Source organism: Belonocnema kinseyi, chromosome 4 (genome assembly GCF_010883055.1).
Source record: "Belonocnema kinseyi isolate 2016_QV_RU_SX_M_011 chromosome 4, B_treatae_v1, whole genome shotgun sequence".
Taxonomy (NCBI): Eukaryota; Metazoa; Arthropoda; class Insecta; order Hymenoptera; family Cynipidae; genus Belonocnema; species Belonocnema kinseyi.
Window position 1 is genome coordinate 101,673,022 of NC_046660.1, and position 19,871 is coordinate 101,692,892.

A 19,871-nucleotide genomic window follows, 5' to 3' on the forward strand; every position below is an offset into this window, starting at 1 on the left:
GTTTACACGCAGGGATGCTTTTTAGGCTATTAGCAAGTGAAAGCTTGGCACCTCCAAGAGCGCCGATGATAAGGACGATCAGTTTAACAGAATATTCCGGGTGTATAATATAGGGTCAGGTTCTGTGAACAGGATTTCGTTCCGGAGCACGGAAATTTTTTTCCGTGCTTTCCTGTGCATTTCAGAGTTAAAGGTTTTCTAACAAAAATTAAAGTAGATACAATTTTGCGTACGTATGTTTTCTTTCTTTCTCTGTAGCTCGGATCCTGTCACAGGCTTATACTGCCCAATATGTCGAAGGTATTTTTGGTTAAAGTTGGATTTTTATTTGATCATTTTGCACGGGGCTGTCCCTCTATATATCATCAGTCACGGACGCATTTTTATAATGCATTCAAGTGATCTGATGAGAGCAGTCTGCCCAGAAATATTTCACAAAGCCTGGTTTTTACCCCATCATTGACGGACTGAGTTGCAGTCAAGTACACGATGGGGGGACCTACAGCTTAAGGTGGGTTAAGAACCACCAGAACCTCGGTAAAGGTACATTGAAAAATTTCTAGAGGTACCGGTTCAGGGATCGAACCTCGGACCTCTGAGGTGAAGTCCGAGTGTCTAACCAACTGAGCCACTGAGGCTTTATTATTATTATTATTATTATTACACCATTCAGCCATTTCCCTTTTGGGGTAGGCATGACTCACTCGGTCGGGAAGGGAGTAATGTGAGGACGGAATATAAAATTTTTAGATTGATCTAGAATTCTCGTGATATTTATTTAAAAAACACGTTCGTTCCGCAAAACTGCTCCGACCCAGGTTGCTGATCAATCTCTCTAGTATCTCTCTAGTATCAATCTCTCTATGTTTCAGGCGTTATTCACTCTACTGACACTCTTTTTATTAACTATTTGTCGTCATATTTTTCTGTCCTGAGATACTACTCTAGCTTCTTTTATGTCCATGCATTTTTTCATGCAGGCTCTCGTGTTTCTGTGGCTTCTTATGTCTCTTCTAACTAGGGTCACAGTCACACATTCTAATCATTCTTTCCGCGGTCTGCCTCTGGGCACGCTGCCATTTACTTTACCTTGATACACTTGTTTCGTTAGTCGTTCATTGGGCATTCTCTCAACATGCCATAACAACCTTATAATCTGCGAATGCTAACCCACGTACCCTTGCTGTTTCGAGATCCACACCCTTTTCATCGAAAAGAGACATTCTTAAACACGTGTCTATAGATAATATAAATAACCATAAAGATATAACGCATCCTTGTCTATATATTGTATAGATTGTTTTTATAGCTTATAGGAGCCATCCATTGACTCCAAAGGACGGAAACCTTTTCTTTTTTTTATGTTACGAAGAATTAAGTCCTTTTGTATTCAGTCTCTGGGAAGTTTCTTCTGTAACAACCCCGAAACCAGCTATTCACAAAAAACTGAACTCTGGGAATTTACCTATAAATTCAGGTCGAAATGGCTCAACTTTGGCAGGTGCTAACTTGTGTTCTATTATAATTAGGATAATGTTCTTTTTTTGAAATTACAGGTATTTCAGTCTGCTGTAATTCATCCGTTGGCCATTTTTAGATCTAGTGAACAGAATCCCAGCTATAGACAAACAGAAAAACATGTGATTTTTGGCAAAAAATTGTAAAAAATCGGGGGTTTTTGAAAGGCCGTAACTCCGAAACTATTGGTGATAGAACGATCTTTTTTTTATCCAGAATTTTATCTACCTTAATGTTTGCAAGGACACTTTCACCTCTGAAATGCATAGGAAAGCACCAATCCAATGGAATGTGATATTTTGCACCTTTTCCCAACAATATTTCCGTGTTCCGGGACGAAATCCTGTTTTTGTGGGTGCATAATATGCACCCACAAATGCAGTAGTTAAGAGTGGAAAAATGACTGCCCCAGAAATTAACATCTTCGCCCTATTTTTCCGAACAGATGACTGGACTACCATAGAATTGAACAGAATCGAGAGAATTCAACAGAATGCAGAGAATTCGATATAATTAAAAAAATTCACGAGAATTCAATGTCAATTGAAGGAACACAAAATAAATTCTCAATAACTCAAAAGAATTCAATAAATTCAAAATTTAAAAGAGCTCAAAACAGTTTACGAAAATTTAAAGTAGTTTAGGAGAATTAAAAAAAAATCAAGAGAAATCAAAATAATTTAAAGTAATTCAAATGAGTTGAAAGAAAATTGTAATTAATCCAAGGTTAATTTAAAATAATTCAAGGTGAATTCAAAAGAAGTTAATGTGAATTCTGAAGAATTTACTAGAATTGAAAAAAATTTACAGGAGTAGAAATAATTTAAAAGAATTTAAAAGAATTCGAACAATTAAAAAAATCGAAGAATTCTAAAGACTTTAAGAGAATTTTTAAAAATTCAAAGAATTTAAAAGAATTCGACCAAAATTGAATTAACTTGAGAGAATTCAAACTGAATCACAATAATTCAAGATAAATTTAAAAGAAGTCAAGGTGAATTCAAGAGAAGTCAACGTGAATTGAAAATAATTCAAGATGAATTCAAAAGAAGTCAACGTGAATTCAAAATAATTTGAGATGAATTTACAAGAAGCCAAGAGAAATCGAAGAAAGTCAAAAGAATTAAAATGCAGTTCAAGAATGCAACTAATTAAAGCTACAATGCTCGAGTAGATATTTAACCTTCTTGTATATTATAGATATATACTGTGTTCAGAATCCTTTTCATGTTGGTAATTATTGTATTACCGCTGCTGTGGTCCCCAGCCAGTATTTATACTAGACCGGTATGGTATAACTAGTGTGCACGTAACTACGGCTTTTTACTGAAAGAACTTAACTCTTAAACCTTTTGGTGTCAGTACCGCCTGAGCGCAACAAGATGTAATGGCACAGAATTGTCCACACTACCCATTTGGTACCCGAATACAGTACCTGTACTAAAGTGGTAGCACGCCAATTACTGGCTAGCGGCGTACCAGAGCAGAAGATAGTTATGATTAGGGGGTATTCCAATACAGGGCCAGTATCCTAAATAGTCTTGGATCCGAAGGAAACTTTTCACCCGTCTCATGTCTTATGTTACGTAATAGATATCTTGCTGGGTGCCTTTCTGTACCAATCCTAGTCCTAGATGATGGTGTTGGTCAAGGGTAGGCTGAGATCGAGACCACAGTATTCTTCACTTGTTTCGCGCAGGCCAGGTTCAGATCCGCGAATACACACGAGAGACACCGATAGCGCACGAGGCCGCGAAGCGCGCGGAACGTACGTAAGTACAGTACGGTTATTTTTATGCGCGTCGCGTCGCACTCAGTCGCTTTCGTGCGTCCTCGACTCCTCGTGGCCGTTCTGCCTGCCTGGTTCTGCTTGCCCGGTTCTGCCAGATCAGAAATTTCAAACGTTAACGAGAGTCATTTGAGACTGAGTCAGTAAAGAGGGAAACTCCATCTTGAGGTGCTTGTGGTTTCAGTTTCAATTTCAAATCGTGCCGCCTCTTCATCAACGTCGAATCGGTCCATATTTGCAAAAAAAGTGCTCCTACAAACTTCATCTTCCTTAAATAACAATTTGTGCATATCTTTTTAAAAAATTTTAGTGTTAATCCTTTAATAATTTAAGGGTAGGAATTTCGAAAATTGGAAGCGCGTTTGCATAAAGTAAATTGTAAAAAAGCATTTGGACTATTTATAGGCGTGTAGGCCATCGATTCTTGGGAGAGAGATTATTTTAGCGATCTTTGTCACCACTGTGAAAAGTGCTTTCTTAAACGTGCTTTAAAATTGTAGAAGTTGAGGATTAATGTCGTTCTCATGGATGCGTATCAGTAGAATTGAAAGAAGAGGCTATTAAAGGTATATAATTGGTTTTCTTTTGGGTATGGTCCAAAAATTGTGTACTGGTTTTGAAAAAATGAAATTATTCTCAGCTGCTTACTTGTAAGTGGAGATGAATAGACTTTTATCAATGGAAAGTGTCTCGCACTTGTCAATGAAAAGTATCAAATAGAGTGCCAAAGTTTAAATGTAATATTTTATTTTAGAGAGTTATTTGTTCAAAGATTAATAAAATGAAGCTGAAAAGAGAGACTTCATAGAGCAAAATGTCAAAGAGAATTTGTAATTTCTTTATCATTCTATTTAACTATAAACATGAATTATTTGCTCTTCTGGAAGTATAAAGGAATTAAATTATTGATTGATTGCTTTTTAAAGGTAAATAAGTTCTAAAATTCGTGCTCATGCAGAAAAAGAATAATGTGTTTTTAAAAATCTATCAATTTTTATATTTATTTGTAGATGCCATGCAAATTTTAGCAGATACTTTTGTGGATTCGTTTACAATTGCTCCAAATACAAGGTTGAATGAACTAAACAATCCCTACATAAATATGTGGATACATTTTTTATTCTATAGTTTATGTACAGAAGAAATAAAAACTAATTTGAACCCCGATTTCAGAATAGAATCTGTGTGAAACAAAAATTATCCTAACACTTATTAAAATCTACCTTGTACACAGGTTAGGTTGTAACCATGTCAATTTTTTGTATTTTCTTCTATTTCGATGCAAAAAAAGTCAAATTTTTTCACTTAGAAACTGTTTTTTTCTGTGTATACAATTTATAGAAAGAAATCCGTTGCAAATTTAATTGATAATAATTAATTTCTTCCACATATACATTGTTTCTATTTATTCAAAGAATTATCCTATACTTAATAAAGAAATTAATAATACATGGTATCGTTTTTGATAAAGTATACATTTTATTAAAGAATCCTTGCGGAGAAGAAATTTTTGTATGAGAACGAGATTTGATCCGTTATTTGATAGTGGAACGTCTGTAGGTCAAGTTTTCTGACGCATGATTCACGTGAGCGAGACATAATATAACACGAGCATGTGTATGTGATACTTAAAAGGGCGAAATGAGTAGCAGACTCCCTGCACCTCCCTCAAGGACCAGTGCATCCCGCAGAAGAATTGCAAAGTTGCACTCATCGACTCAAAATGACTCCAATGGGAAAGTGAATACTATCATTAATAGGCCGATTCCCATCAAAATTGAGAAGGAAGCGCCTGATGATGAGATGAAGGTATGTAATATTTAAAAAATCAAATACATTCAAATAAAAAATTACATTACAAAAGAATATACGTTAAAACAATTCAATTTTTATAAGTTCCCTTCAATTCTTTTTAACTCCTTTAAATTGTTTGAATTCTTACCACACAATTTGTGATCGAGAATTCATTTGTTGAAAAATCGTTTTTTTTTTGTAGAAAAATCATTTTCTTGATTGAAAATTCCACTACTTGGCTCAAACTTCAACTACTTTATCGAACATTCATTTAATAGTTGAACATTGATCTTTTTGCTTAAAAATGTAACTATTTTGTTGAAAATTTGTTTTTTTGTTATTGAAAATCAATTTTTTTAAAGGTTGAAAATTCGTATTTTTGGGCTGAAATTAAACTTTTTTGCATAAAATTGTTTTTTTTTGGGTTATAATTTTAACTGTTTTGTAGAGAATTTGACAATTCAACTATTTTGTTGAACTTTTGTCTTTTTTGGTTGAATTCAACTACTTTTTGTTTTAAATTAACATATGGTTTAATTGAAATATCAACTATTACCTTTTTTGATGGAGAATTATTTTTGTTGGATAAATTCAAAAGTTTTTATAATGAAAATCCTTAATTTTTGTTATTGAAATTTTAAATACTTGTTTGAGAGTTAAACTTCTTTGTTAAAAACTCATTTTTTTATGAAGATTTATCATTTTAGTCATGAAAGTTCAACTGTTCTTTTAAAAGTCACCTTTTTCGTTTGAAAATCTAACTGTATTGTTGGTCATCCGTCCTTTTGGATTGAAAATTCACCTGTTTGTTAAAAAAACGTATTTTTGGTTGAAAATTTAACTTTATGGTAAAAAATGCAACTACTTTTTGGTTAAAAATTTAACTATTTTGATGAAAATTCGTCCCGTTTGTATGAAAGTTGAACTAGTTCGTAGTAAATGCAACTTTTTGGTTGAAAAATCATCTTTTTTGGTTAAAAATTCATTTTTGTGCGATTATAAGTCAACCATTCTGGAAAAACACAAGTTTTTAGCTTGAAAAATAAAATCTTTTGCTGAAATTCCATCTCTTTTAACAAAAAATTTATCTTTTTTTAGATGAAAATTAAACGATTTTGTTGAATTGGTTTGTGGGATGATCTGTGACAAGGAAGGCTAGGAATGGAAAAAGTGTTCAAAATAGCATGACTTAGTTTTTGAATGGCCGCAAATCATTTTCAGCTCTTCGAAGTAAATAAAAATGATTTTTAAGGAAAATTATGAAATTTAAATGCCTTGTGATATTTGTCGTTTATTTAATCAAATTTAAACTGTAAAGCCTTAAGATCGATTCAATTTAGCGGGCTTGATAATTCCAGCATGAAGAGAGTTTATTGACACAGATTTGCGTGACGAAGGGACACAAATTGACTAATCGCATTAGCTTAGCTTCAAAAGTGCAGGAAACGATTACGGGGCACTCCTGAAGGAAACGATGGATTTCCGTGCAATAATTTGAAGTGTATCTCCATGGCCGGATGCGAAAAAATCTAACGGTATGATTCCGTCTCGAAGAATTATCCATATCCACTAGATCAAATTTTATTTTGCTGCCTTTCATTTTTCGAAACTAAGTGATATTTAACGTTTTCTTTCGAAAATTAAAATTTTCATAAACGTGAGTTACCATTTTTTAAATCTGTCATCAAATTAACACGTACATAGAAATGTTTTTCTGCCACATAATCAAAAAAAAAAACATGTGAAATTTCAATTAAGAATAAATTTCAGAGTCAAAAATATATATAGATGTAAATGGATATAAAAAAATAGGATTTAGTAAGATTGTGCGACTTCTTGGGCATGCTGAAGAAATTACTTGCTCTACTGTAATCTGTAGTGGTGTTACACTCTCGTGTAAGAAGATGAGACGGGGTATACAGGAGAAGGGTCTCATGTTACCCTCCTTCGCCTGATTTATTCGGAATCATAATAGGCTGCAACACGACACCAATGGCTTGCTTCTCATCATTATATCTTTTTCCTTGTGTGTGCTCACCTGAAAGTACTCGATTTCCCTGTGGGAAATCTGTGAAAAAATGTCTACTGTTTCCGCGATAGTATGCCACCTTCCTTTAACTACCGATAATCTATTATCACTCCTTTTGCCAACTTTCAAGCGGATGTAATTTTTCTATAATCTATACATACAAAACTTCCAAAAGGCTACATTTCCGAGGGGCAATTCACTCGGAAATCAAGGGTTCTAATGCTCATTTAACTTGATCGAAATCTTAGAAATCAGTATGAACTCAATGGAATCAGCGTCTGCAATTTTAAAATGAATAGAATCTTTTAACATTAGTTAAACTTGGAGATCACAGTGAAATCATACGAAATCATTTGGTCTCAAGTGAGTTCAAGACTGAACTCAGCGGAACGCAGTGAATTCACTGAGTTCAGTAGCGGAAATCAGTTGAACTCTACTAGACTTAGTGTACTGCTGGAAGAGTAGCACGTGTGAAGACTATAGCATTTACATGCGTCGACAGTATGCGCATTTGTCTCGTTGGTTGCCGTGAAAGCCTGTGGAAGTATGTGTTCACTGTTGCGAGAGCATTTAATGTGATAATTAAATTATTAATAATTTTTTGCACATTGAAGAAACTTAACCTCAGAATGTATTTCATATATTAGATTTGATTTTATACCTTCTATAAGATACTTACATTTTTTCAAATATTTTTCCGATTATTTGACGGTTTTATCAAAATCCGGCCAATTACTGTACATGAATTTGTAGCACTTGAAAAGATCTTTCATTTTTTAAAAAGAGTTGATCCAAATTCCAAATATCTTGTATAGTTGTTAAAAAAAAATATTTTAAAAATAAATATTGTTGTGTACATAACACCAAAACTCTTTCTTTTTATGCGTTTTGTGTGGTCACTTACTCAGATAATTGTCTTGTCAAAAATCAGATCTTTTAAAATATAATTTTTCTATTACTTTAAAAACCAAAATAATATTACAGACGTCATTTCAAATCAAAAACGTTTGTTTACAAATTTTAAAACTTACAGCAAACATTGATTTTTAAAATGTTTTTTTGCAATTGAATTTTATCTTACTATCGATTATTACCAATTTCCAAAAAATGATTGAATTTAAATAAATGATGACTTATTTTGTTGGAGAAAACATTCTCTACAATTCTACTGTTTCCAATCTCAAAAAGCAAATTTTTCTAACGCAAAAATGGATACAAACAAATTTTTATGGAATTTTTTTTTAAACAAATGAATATATTTCAAGATTATTTACCTATTTTCAAAATCATAAACAGTAGAGTTATAGGCAATGTTTTCTCCTAAAAATAAGTCTTAATTTATGAAATTTAAAAAATTTGAAAACAATTGATAAAAAGCGACGGTTACAAAAAAATCACATACAAAAATTCTTTCATAAAAAAATATTATTTTTTCTTTTATAAGACATGTTTGAGAATACAGCCACACAAAAAAGGTGCCGAGCCAAAAGAAGGCGACCGACATAGTGTTGTAGTACTGGTCAAGATTAGTTAAAATCCAATATTTTTTAATTTTCTGCTTACCAATTTTTTTTATTCGACCTTGAATTTTTAGTCGAGGTTGTATTTTTCTATGTTAGCTATTTAGCATTTGAATTTGTTTCTTTTTTTAACTTTCGAGTTAATATTTTCATAGCTTTCATGTTAAAAGATATTTATTGAAGCTTAGGTTGTGAATAAATTTTGTTATAACAGTTAATAACAAGAAAATTATAATGTTTCAAAATGGCTAACAATTTTCTCATCAAACGGCGAAACGGATATTAACAGCTGAGAAGTCAACATTTTTATTAATGAATGTCTATTAGAGAAATATGCTTTTTAATTTACAAAGATTAATTTTTTAATAAAAATCTCATTTGTTTATAAAAAAAATTAAGATTTTTACTGCTCATAACAAAATTTTCATCTCACGGTGTTCTACATTACTTTTAGAGAGAAACTCTGGATGAAATACGATGTAATTCTTATCATAGACATTGATCAAATATTTTTGCAAGTTTAGGTTACAAAGAAAAATTTTTGTAAAGGTTAAAAATGAGCAAATTCTAATATAATGGAGAACAACGTGAGATAAAAATTCTTATACGAGTAGAAAAATCTGAAATTTCTTACAAACGAATTAGATTTTCATTAATAAATTAATTTTTTAAATTCAAAAGCATATTTCTATTACAGAAATTCACAAATAAAATTGTTGATGTTACAGTTGTTAATATTCGTTTAGTCGTTTACAGGAAAAATGTTAGTCATGTTGAAACATTATAATTTTCTTTTTATTAACTATTACAACAAAAAATTTTCAAAACTAACCTTCAGAAAATACATTTTAACATGAGAACTATGGAAAGATCAACTCAACAGCTTGAAGAAACAATTCCAAATGCTAAATAGCCCAATTAGTAAAATTCAACTTTGACTGAGAAATCAGGGGCAAAAAAATCTAGTAAGCACAAAATTTCAAACTTTAGGATTTCGACTATTCTCGACTAATACTAAAACACTATGTAGGTCGATTTTTTGGCTTTACACACATTTTATGTGTTGCTGTGCTTAATAATATAATAGAATATTATTTCAATACTATTATTATATTATATTTCAAGAAGTCTCATTCATTTAATTTAATGTCCTCAACGTTGGATGAATAAGAAAATAAACTTATAGAACAGAAGTGAATTCAGTGATCATTTAAAATCTAAATCCTGTAACTGTATATTTTGTAAATTGACACGGTAGGAAATATTCTGAAAATACTAAAATTATAATTACCAAAACAAAAAATTTACGAAAAATGAACATTTCCCAAATTTTAAATAAAAAAAAAATAAAACTACCGAAATTAGTGAAATTCCAAATGATCAAAGTTTCGAATTCCCGAAAAAAATTAGGTTTAATATTTTTATCGGGTAAAACAATGTTTTTTACAGTTATACGTACGTAGTTTACATTTATGCATATCTCTTTTAAATTTAAATGTATGTAGCATTAAGTGTGCAGGATATAAAATAAAATATTATTCTATTAGATATGAAAAATATTAAATGAAAAAAAGTTATTTTGTTGGAAATTTTAAATTCTATTAATTAGACATTTCTTTGAGAACTAGAGCCCGGGAGGTTGGAAAAGGACGACTAGCCAAGCTTCTCAAAAATATTACTTAGTATGTGCATAATTTTAAGTTATTTCAAGTGTTAAATATTGCATCATTTTAAATTTAAAGCTTTGACATGCAGTTAAATAAAATGATTGACAAGTGAATTAATGAATAATTGAGTTCTATAAATTAGAAAATTTCAAATTTCAATCCCTCAATTTTGTAAAATTTTGAATTGATTATAATAATAATAATAATAATAAGTTCTTAAAGCATGGACATTTGACAAAAACGGGGGGGGGGGGGTCAAATTTTACACAAATCTAATACCTTCTCTTGATGAGAATGTAAAAACATAAGTTGTGATGAGAATGTGCCCACGCAGCGGGCTGATTTTTTATTGTTAATATCGTGTTTCACGATTAAAACACAAAATATACATGTTATCCAAAAGTTATATATAACAAATTTGTAGATCTTTTTGAAATGCACAATTTTTGTTGAGTCATCTTTTTACCTATTTTGCACATTTTAACCGCAAAATGTAATTTTTTATTTTCCATTATTTTTTTGTCAAAATTTGAATTTTCAATTTTTTAAGAAAAATCAAAAAGATGTTTGAACAATGTTGTAGGGCATTGAAAAAGAAACATTTTTCTTCTCCTTACTTTTTTCATATGATGCGTTATTTGGCTTAAAATGTTGATTTTCGTGTTTTTTTAAATATTGTAAATGCTATAATTCTGGTAAATTTGGGTTTTATAAAAAAAAGTCATATGGATAAATTATTCGTCTGATTGAATACTATGAATATCCGTACAAACAATTTTTGAATGAAAAAGGTGGTCTCAAAAATTTTCAAAATACGCTCACTTTTTGAATTTTCACCCGAAATGGTTGGCTAACGAACTTGACCTTTATTTTAGGACAATAAAAGAGTATACGAAAGGCCAATCCAATCTGTCAATTCTTTCGAAAGTTTAAATTTTAAATGTTTAATGTTTAAATATTACTAATATTAACTAATATTTTTAATATTTAATGTTTAGTGAATATATATTTTTTACATAAATAGAATTATTTAGCTGCAAGGTTAATTGAAGTTAGTCGCATAAGGAAAAATTTCCAGACAAAAGGATTCCTGTTGCGAGAAAAATGAAAATGCTCTGAACCTGAAATTTAAGAGGAAATTACATTTATGTCAAGATACATCCTTTTAAGTGATATTTTTTTGCGAAAGACACTTTGCAAATATTTAAACAATTAAAATCACTTGATTCTTTTTATAGAAAAGATTGAGAAAATCCTATTTTTTCAAATCTCTTATAATATGTCGCTTATTAATTATAGTATTTTCTTATCTCAACGAAACGATCTGAAGAAATAACTATCCATATCGTAAATAAAAAAATAGGCAAAAAGATTATTATTGTTTAGAAAATGAGGGTACAAGTTCTGAAATACAAAATACTAAATAATAAGCGATGTAGTGCAAGACATTCTAAAAAAAACTCGAATTTCCTACATCTTTTTTACGAAAAGGCTCAATTAAATGATTATTAATTGTTTAAGTAATTTCAAATCGTCTTTCATAAAAATATCACTCTGAGTATGCATTAACCGCATTATATTAATTCGAGAAAGTAATAACTATTTAAGATTAACATACGAAAAAAATTGTTTAAACAAATAAAATTTTTTAAAATAATTATCCAATGTTATTTAAAAAATATATTACTCTCAGCATACGTTTATTGTATCATTATTTCAAGAAAATACTAAATTTTTACAATTGAAAATATTTAAATAAATAAAAACTGTTAAAATAATTAACAGATGTGTTACAAAAGGAATATTATCTTGAAAATCACCAACTGTATCATTTATACCGAAAAATAAAAACCGTTCATGATTTCAAGAGGGCGACAAATTGTCTACGCAAATAAAATCTGTTTAAACCTTTCAAAATTAGTTGGAAAATACTTAAAATCTTGTTTGTCACTTATCGCATCATCAAAAATCAAAAGTTGAACTTTTACAGGTATAAATTTGGACCACCCTAATGAAGATAGTTCCATGTAAAAGTACTTTTTGTGTATGCGACATTATTCGTGCGGGCGCTTCAATTAAAAGAACAGCTTACGATTTCTTCTGTCATCCGGGGTAATTATGGATCAATTTGGTGTGAATTTGGATGTACGTTTATGCTTTATAACTTTATAATTTCTTACATATTTGTGATAAAACTTTCTAAACATTCTACTAACTCGAACAATACTCATAGGTTATACAGCAAAATCCCACAATAAGAAAAACATTCTTTCTTGAATAATTACCCCAGTTGACAGTAAATGATCAACAAACTGATTATGTTTATTATGAACAAAATTATTTAACAAAAAATACACAAAAACCAATATAACCAATGCAACCAATCTAGGAATAGGATTAGGCGAGATCAGGATATAGGCGTTTGATATGGCTGATTTTGAATGTATGCAGTGCAGGGTGAAGCTATTCCGGTGCCTGACTAATTTTGCGCCAATAGCACTCGCCGGTGTGGTGCGGTGGAAGGTTTTGTAGGAAATGCAACGAGCCGAATCTCGTTCATTTAAAGCTTGGGCAAAAGTAATAGTTATTTCTACGGAGTAGGTTGGTCGAGCTGTCTGGCGTGCAGGTGAGCTTTCCCAGCGCACGCACGCATACATAATTGGATGCCTCGAATTTTGGTTAGTTTCAGTCGCTCTCTAACTGCATACCAACTGCCAACTACTAAAAACGATTTCCACCCCTGGCCCTTCCCCTATCACTCTTCCTCTATCCTTCTCTCATATACAACCAAACTAAAACTGGGATCACGTTACACCTCAAAACTTGCAATCGAACACTGCACTGCGGTGAATCTTTCATGGTGTTTTGTACTTCAGTTAAAAGTTCCTACGTCCAAGTCACTGACGAAAAACAAGATATTTTGTGTACTAATTGATAAAATACAAAATGCATCAATTTCTGAGATATCAGAATTATCCAATGTAATTATTCAAAAAAATTAAGATACCTACTTCACGATACAACAAAAATCCAAAGTTGTGTTCAGTTGTGTTATATTTTCTTTGAAAATTTTGTAATTGCATGCGAAATTAGGTTGCTACTAAAACTAGACTCAGTGAAACCAATTGTTTAACTTTTCAGAAAAGTTAATCTTGAATTGGCCGCAAGCCATGAACTGGCCGCACTTCTATGTAGCTTTATTATATCTTTTTATTGATATTACTAGTCAATATGTAACAGTTCCACTTCGTGATGACGCACTGATTAAATTTCAAAAACACATATCTATATATCGTGAATCCAAAGATTGAGGCCAACCATCTGGCAACATTTTGCAAAGAAATGCATCTTAAAGAAAGCCGTGATCTATATTCGAGATGGGAAAGCATTGTAAAAATATTTTGTATACAAAAGCTATTTCTTGTGAAAATCTAAAAATACCTTATCAGATTTATTTTCCTTACAGAAGAACATTATTTTTTATAGAACGCAAAAGAATTGGAATGAAACTAAAGATAAGAAGAAACAGTTTACAACTATATAACTATTGCATTGAAAATTACAACTAAGTTCCCATATTTTTATGTTGAATGTCAATTGTTTTTCTGTTGTTGCTTTTACACTCTTTTGAATCAAAAACTGAGATCTTACGATTCATTATGTTGTGGTTAATTATTGTTATTATAACTGGTCATTTGAAATACACATGTTTCGTATAATAATTCGTGTTGTACACTGAAAAAAAAGGTTAGTTGAGCCAACTGTTTGGTTAGTAAGATATCGTACCGCTATTTTATTAGTCGATACGGCTATTTTATCAGTGGGTACAGCAATTCCATTAGTTGAAGTGACTAATCAATTAGTACCAGAAACTAAGTAAATGGTTGTTCCAACTAATAAAATAGCAGTACCATATCTTACAAACTAAATTGTTGGCCCAACTAACCATTTTTTCAGTGTAGGGTCATCTCATCCCATGGGTGGTCATCCCCAATGATTGCTCACCTCGTTTAAAAATGCTTATATTTTTTAAACTGAGAAATGTAACTATTAATAAACAGTGCCCGATGAAGCCGCAGAAAAAGCTAGTGTATTAAAACTTTGCAAACAATTGACAACTTCACCATATAGTAAGTGAAAACTACTAAACTACCCACTGTGCAACACTTTGGTGCGATTTTCTAGCTCACTTTGATATCCGATTCTTTGTTATGGTGTAAACACGATCCCACAAAGTGTTTGATAAGCAAAGTGTTTGATAAGTGCTGGATAAGCACGTACTATTTTGTTAATACTTACAATATATTTTACTATCAAATTTTAGATGTCAATTGAATTAGGTGATTAAACTTACACGACAGTAGTAGTCTATCTCGGGCCTGAGAGGGGAGGGGGGAATTATCTATCTAAAAAGTTTTATTTTCGTAACGAATTTTCTCAACTGCTGTTTATTAATAATGAATGAATATAATGTTTAAAGCTTCCATGGAATCTCAGGCCTGATATATCTTTAAAATAACATCCACATATTATCGATAAATTATAGGTGGCCAATCACTGTCATTGTGAATAAAGCGAAAACCCAATGCTGGACCACTATCTAAAAAGAAAATTACTAATATTTTTGCAGAAAATTATAAAAAAATTGATCAACTTTTCGATAGAACATGTAAATAATTGTTTATCAATTTTTCTTACAAATAATAGGCACAAATAATGTCGAAAACAATGTTGGCCCCAGCCGATTATTTTGCAATTTAAAGGGCAAACACTGTACTTTTAAAATCAGAAATCTATAAGCTAATGAATAATGAAAGACTATGTATTTCACATTTTAGAGGCCCATAATTCAATCATAGGTCCATGCTAATGACTATGTCTCGTGTGGAGCCCGTTTTTTTGACATTATTGATAATATCATGAAATCTAAGTTCTCTTTTATACTTCTAACACTTAAATTAATATAGTAATTATAATCATTAAACTAAATCATTATACATCTGCTTGGTTTAGAATCTTGTGGGCGCTTATACTGGTTTTTACAAATGGTAAAGTTTGAAAAATTCCTCAAGTGGTCAATCATGATACCGATTATCCTATATTTGTTGTTATTACCCTGAATGTAGAAAATAGCGTATATCAAGTTACTAAAGATCCTGGAAGATAATAGTTGGATGAAAAAAGTTGAGGTATTTATGTGAAGTTCCGGCTGCTACCCACGCGCCACATTTGTCAACCCCGTTTGTTTTCTCGTAGTCAGTCGTCGGACGACGTTGGGTATCCACGAAATTTAAAACTAAACTAAAAACTTTACCGATTACTGCCTCAACCCAATCTGAGTAGTCACAAATCTTTTATATTCTTAGTTAACATGTATGCATATCCTTCTTTACGAGCCTGACACACAACAACACACAGCATCTCACCAGACTCTCGGGGTCAAATTTTAAGCACACGTGAGGTGGGAATTCTTAAAATACCAAATTCAGTTTTTAATAATTATTATTGGATTTGAGATTGAATGGGTTATTATAACATACATTGTTAATTAATATGTGTAATTTTAAATGCTAAATAGTTGGTGTTTCTGTGACTTCAGGGGTGCATTTGTTCTTGAATTGCCTTTAATTATTTTAAATTCAACTTCAATAATTCGGGATTATTTACACAAAAAAAGTTGTAGGTTCAACCCTATAGAAGCGATTAAATATGAATCTTCTAAATCAGAAAGTATATGGTTTTTTTTAGTTATTTTAAATTCTTTGAATTTTTTTAATTCTTTTAAATTCACATAAAGTCCTATGAATTCACCTTGAAAATTCTTTTGAATTCTTAAAATCCTCATGTTGTAGAAAACTATTAAGTTCCCATATTAAATAGAAATCTAAACAATATGTTTATTCCCAATTTTTTATTGAAAGTGGTTGTAGTGTCAATGTAGTTGTTAACATTGATCCGTTTACAACCATTTGCTTCGTCTTGCACCTTTGTATTAAAATTATCTTTGAGTTTTACTTATTTACTGCGTATCCAATAAAAACGATCACGAACATCGCCCCAAAGAAATATTGGCCTCAGGACTGAGAAAATGGCAACTAAAGCGAGGTCATCATTGGAAAATTTGATACCAGAGTTTAGTAAAGTACGATTCTTGGCTTCACGGTCGATAATCAGAAGGCGGATCGTTGTAACCATAAAGAAATGGTACGCATCATAATCTATAATAACGTAATTGGTGACTTGCGAACAATTTAAACTCACGATGGCAAGAGATCCAGTCCAAGTTTAGCACATGCATAAAAAATTCAATTTCGTAATTTAAATATATTCAACTTAGTATGGAAAAAAATTAATGTTATATATCTTCTATAAAATTGTTTTTCTACACTTTAGGTGCTGAGGTACATACTGTTTGGATAAGTTCCTCGATTATTATAATATATCTTAATTGGCAACTGTTTTAAACATTTGAATTTCAACTCGGATTAATAATGAATAGAGAACTAATTATTGAATTTAAATTGCATGATAGCAAATTGCAACTTTTTTAAGAGCACGAACAATAGATCAGTAACATAATACTTTGCAAATGATCAACGGATACAGATTACTAGGATACTTGCACTTGTATAAGAATACAAAAGTGCACATATCTACTCGTATACATGCTACACTTGTGAGCCAACGAAAAAGGGATTTTGTTTTTATAATTGCACATATGTATGTACATATAGAATTGCGTCTATAGTCGGATTCAGTACACTGTGCAGCAAGGAAATACAATACCCAGCCACCTTGCATGTTAGCTGCTGACGTCACGTTACGGATCATAAAGTACACAAACAAGTAGAGTATACAAAAAAATGATCAAGTTTGTGAAAGTATCAAAAATAAAATTCCGGGTACTTTATCAAGAGATGAATGAGTGCAGGTATTATATTACATAATTAATCATTTATTTTGTTCGACTTAAAAAATATATGATTTGTTTAGGTTGAAATTTTGAATTTGACACTAAATCTGATATGTATTAAATAAGATATACTGTATTCTTTTGGGGAAAAATTATTTACATATGTTTTATGCTAAATGGATGAAATCGCGATCTTTCAGATTTAGTAAAGGTATAATACCGCTGCGACTCAAGTCTCCTCTTGCACAGTAAAGGTGTCGTGCGAATAATGAATGAGATATCCTATGACACCGCCGATAGACGCGGGGTCAGATTTCCCACGTATACGCAGGAAATCGTAGTATCATGAGTATCATGACTCCGAAAAACGGATACACACAATACCTCCTCATATACACGTGCCAATAAAAGGCTCGTATTTTAAGCTTTTAATGCAAAAAGTTAAAAAATGTATATTATATAATACTAGTGATGGGAAATAACTAGTTACTTTTTTGGTACCGATAGTTGTAACTAAGTTACATTTGTAAATAAGTAACAAATTAGTAATAGTTATATTTTTGCAGTAACAGTAATTATATAAATCGAGACTTTTTTAGTTACTTTCGAAATATAGTTCACATGTCTTTTTTATAATTATCAATAAATTTTATTTCTTTTATAACTATTTTTTTATTTCACTATTCAAATTGTGATGGCTAGTTCTTTAAAGATTCTTGAGAATGGCAGGAATCATATTGAACTTGAGAAAAGGTAGATTATCGACGAAGCAAAAAGTTACTAACCAAAAGTTACTAAAGTTCTTTTGAAATCAAAAGAATAACAAGGTATTCGATGAAATTTATAATGAGCGAATTCATTAAAATATAAAAATATTTAAAAAATTACCAATGAATTAAATAAAATTTGATTGAATTTAGAGGAATTTCAAGGGTCGTGAGAAGAAGTTGATGAAATTAATAAAAAGTCAAGGTAAGTATTTAAAAAATTTAAGTAAATTAAAAAAAAATTAATCAGAAAATTGTCCACTGATTTTATTAAGATTTGAGTGAATTTAGAAGAATTCAAGGTATTTCATAAGAATTTTATAAAATGAAATTATAAAATTCGAGATTAAAAAATATGAAAAAAATGTAATCCATTTAATTGTGTAGAATTGAATAAATTTATAAGATTTTAAGGTAATTCAAAAGAATGTGAAAACATTAAAATAAAATCAAGACAAATTAAAAATAGTAAATTAAGTGAATAGAACGAAATGTAAAAAAACCAACAAAAATGTATTGAAATCAGATAAATGGGAGTGAATATAATTAACGAATAAGAATCTAATAAAATTCATAAGAATTCAAGAGAAATGTATAAAAGCCTCAAGGGTGAATTATTAAGAAAACTGAACATTTAAGAATGATCTATTAAATTCTGTAAATTTCTAGGGAGTTTCAAAGAATTCAGTGTGAATTCCAAATAATTTAAAGGGAAAAAATTCAAACAAATTCAAAAATCCTTAGGTTTTCTGTTTTAATTGAATGAAAAAGGTGACTAAAGGGTTCTTTTTATTAAAAGTGTCGATGGTGACATTATCTTCCAAAAGTGATTGACTAAAACTAGCTGAAGTGAGTCTGTGGCAGTCCTGAATACAGATTGAAATAAACGTTAAGTATTTTCCGCCTTAGCATCAATCTAAAAAATAAAAGTAACTAAAAAAAATTTACATTTTGAAAAGGTAGCGAAAACGAGAACTCATTTTTTATAATGGTTAAAAATCATATAAAATTGCACAAACACATTTATTTGACACTAACATTTTGCTGTAATATTCGGATATATATTTTTACACAGATCTGCAAGTAAGCAGAAAATTAAATTTTTACATTATTTGTACCTTATTGCATTTTGTCGTGCAGCACATATCGGAATCATCTATAAGCTAATTCAAATCAGAAAATAATTTTCCACCGGCAATTTCTGAATTATTTAATATACAATTTCTATTGGTGAAAAAAAACTTTGAACAATATACATGCTTGCATTGTAAAAAAGTCATTTATTTTTTAAATAAATTAAACTATACGCACTCTTCAAATAAAAAATTATCAAAAAAGTTCAAAATTCAGACCCAAAGAACTTTTGAGCACTAAATAAACAATATTAGTTCTTTCTAATTTTAGACGTTTCAAAGGAATCTCAGAAGACCAACAGTTTGAAACACAAACATACTAAAGAATTCTATTTTTCAAATTTCCTACACAGAAAAAAAAGCCAGGCTTACTTTTGCTACGTCTCACTTTTTTCAGGTAACTTTAGACTTTCCTGGGTGATTGATGCCTGATTTCTGGCAGTTTAAAATAAACTGGATAATACTTTCGAAACGGTACTTTTTTCTTTTCTTGAAAGTGAAGTTATATTAGATATTGCTTCGGTACGTTTGATTAAGTCTATCATTGTTTCAATTTAGGACATTTTTGATTATATCTCTAAGTGCAAAAAAGGGCCACAAAATGTTGTGCTGCACTAAAGCGCATAACGTAGCCCACGATTTTCTGTGACGCGATTTTTTTTTGCAAAGCGAATAGCATAGGAAACTCTGGTAGTAAGTATATAACATTATACACAGTGTTGATATATGATCCATGCGTGT

The 19,871-nt window shown here is 30.7% G+C and overlaps 1 protein-coding gene across 6 annotated transcripts in view; it reads left to right on the forward strand.

Annotated features, from left to right (window-relative positions):
- The first annotated feature begins 2,735 nt into the window (after nt 1–2,735).
- LOC117172160 (sine oculis-binding protein homolog B) overlaps nt 2,736–19,871 on the forward strand; it is a 62,882-nt gene continuing 45,746 nt past the window's right edge. The window contains exons 1-2 of one of the 6 annotated variants that reach the window (XM_033359968.1): nt 2,736–3,873; nt 4,943–5,116. In XM_033359968.1, coding sequence (XP_033215859.1) covers nt 4,949–5,116 — 168 coding nt within the window. In that variant the 5' untranslated portion in view covers nt 2,736–3,873; nt 4,943–4,948. Of the gene's footprint in view, nt 3,874–4,795; nt 5,117–19,871 lie in introns of all 6 variants that reach the window. The other 5 variants (XM_033359971.1, XM_033359965.1, XM_033359967.1 and 2 more) reach the window with 5 other exon arrangements.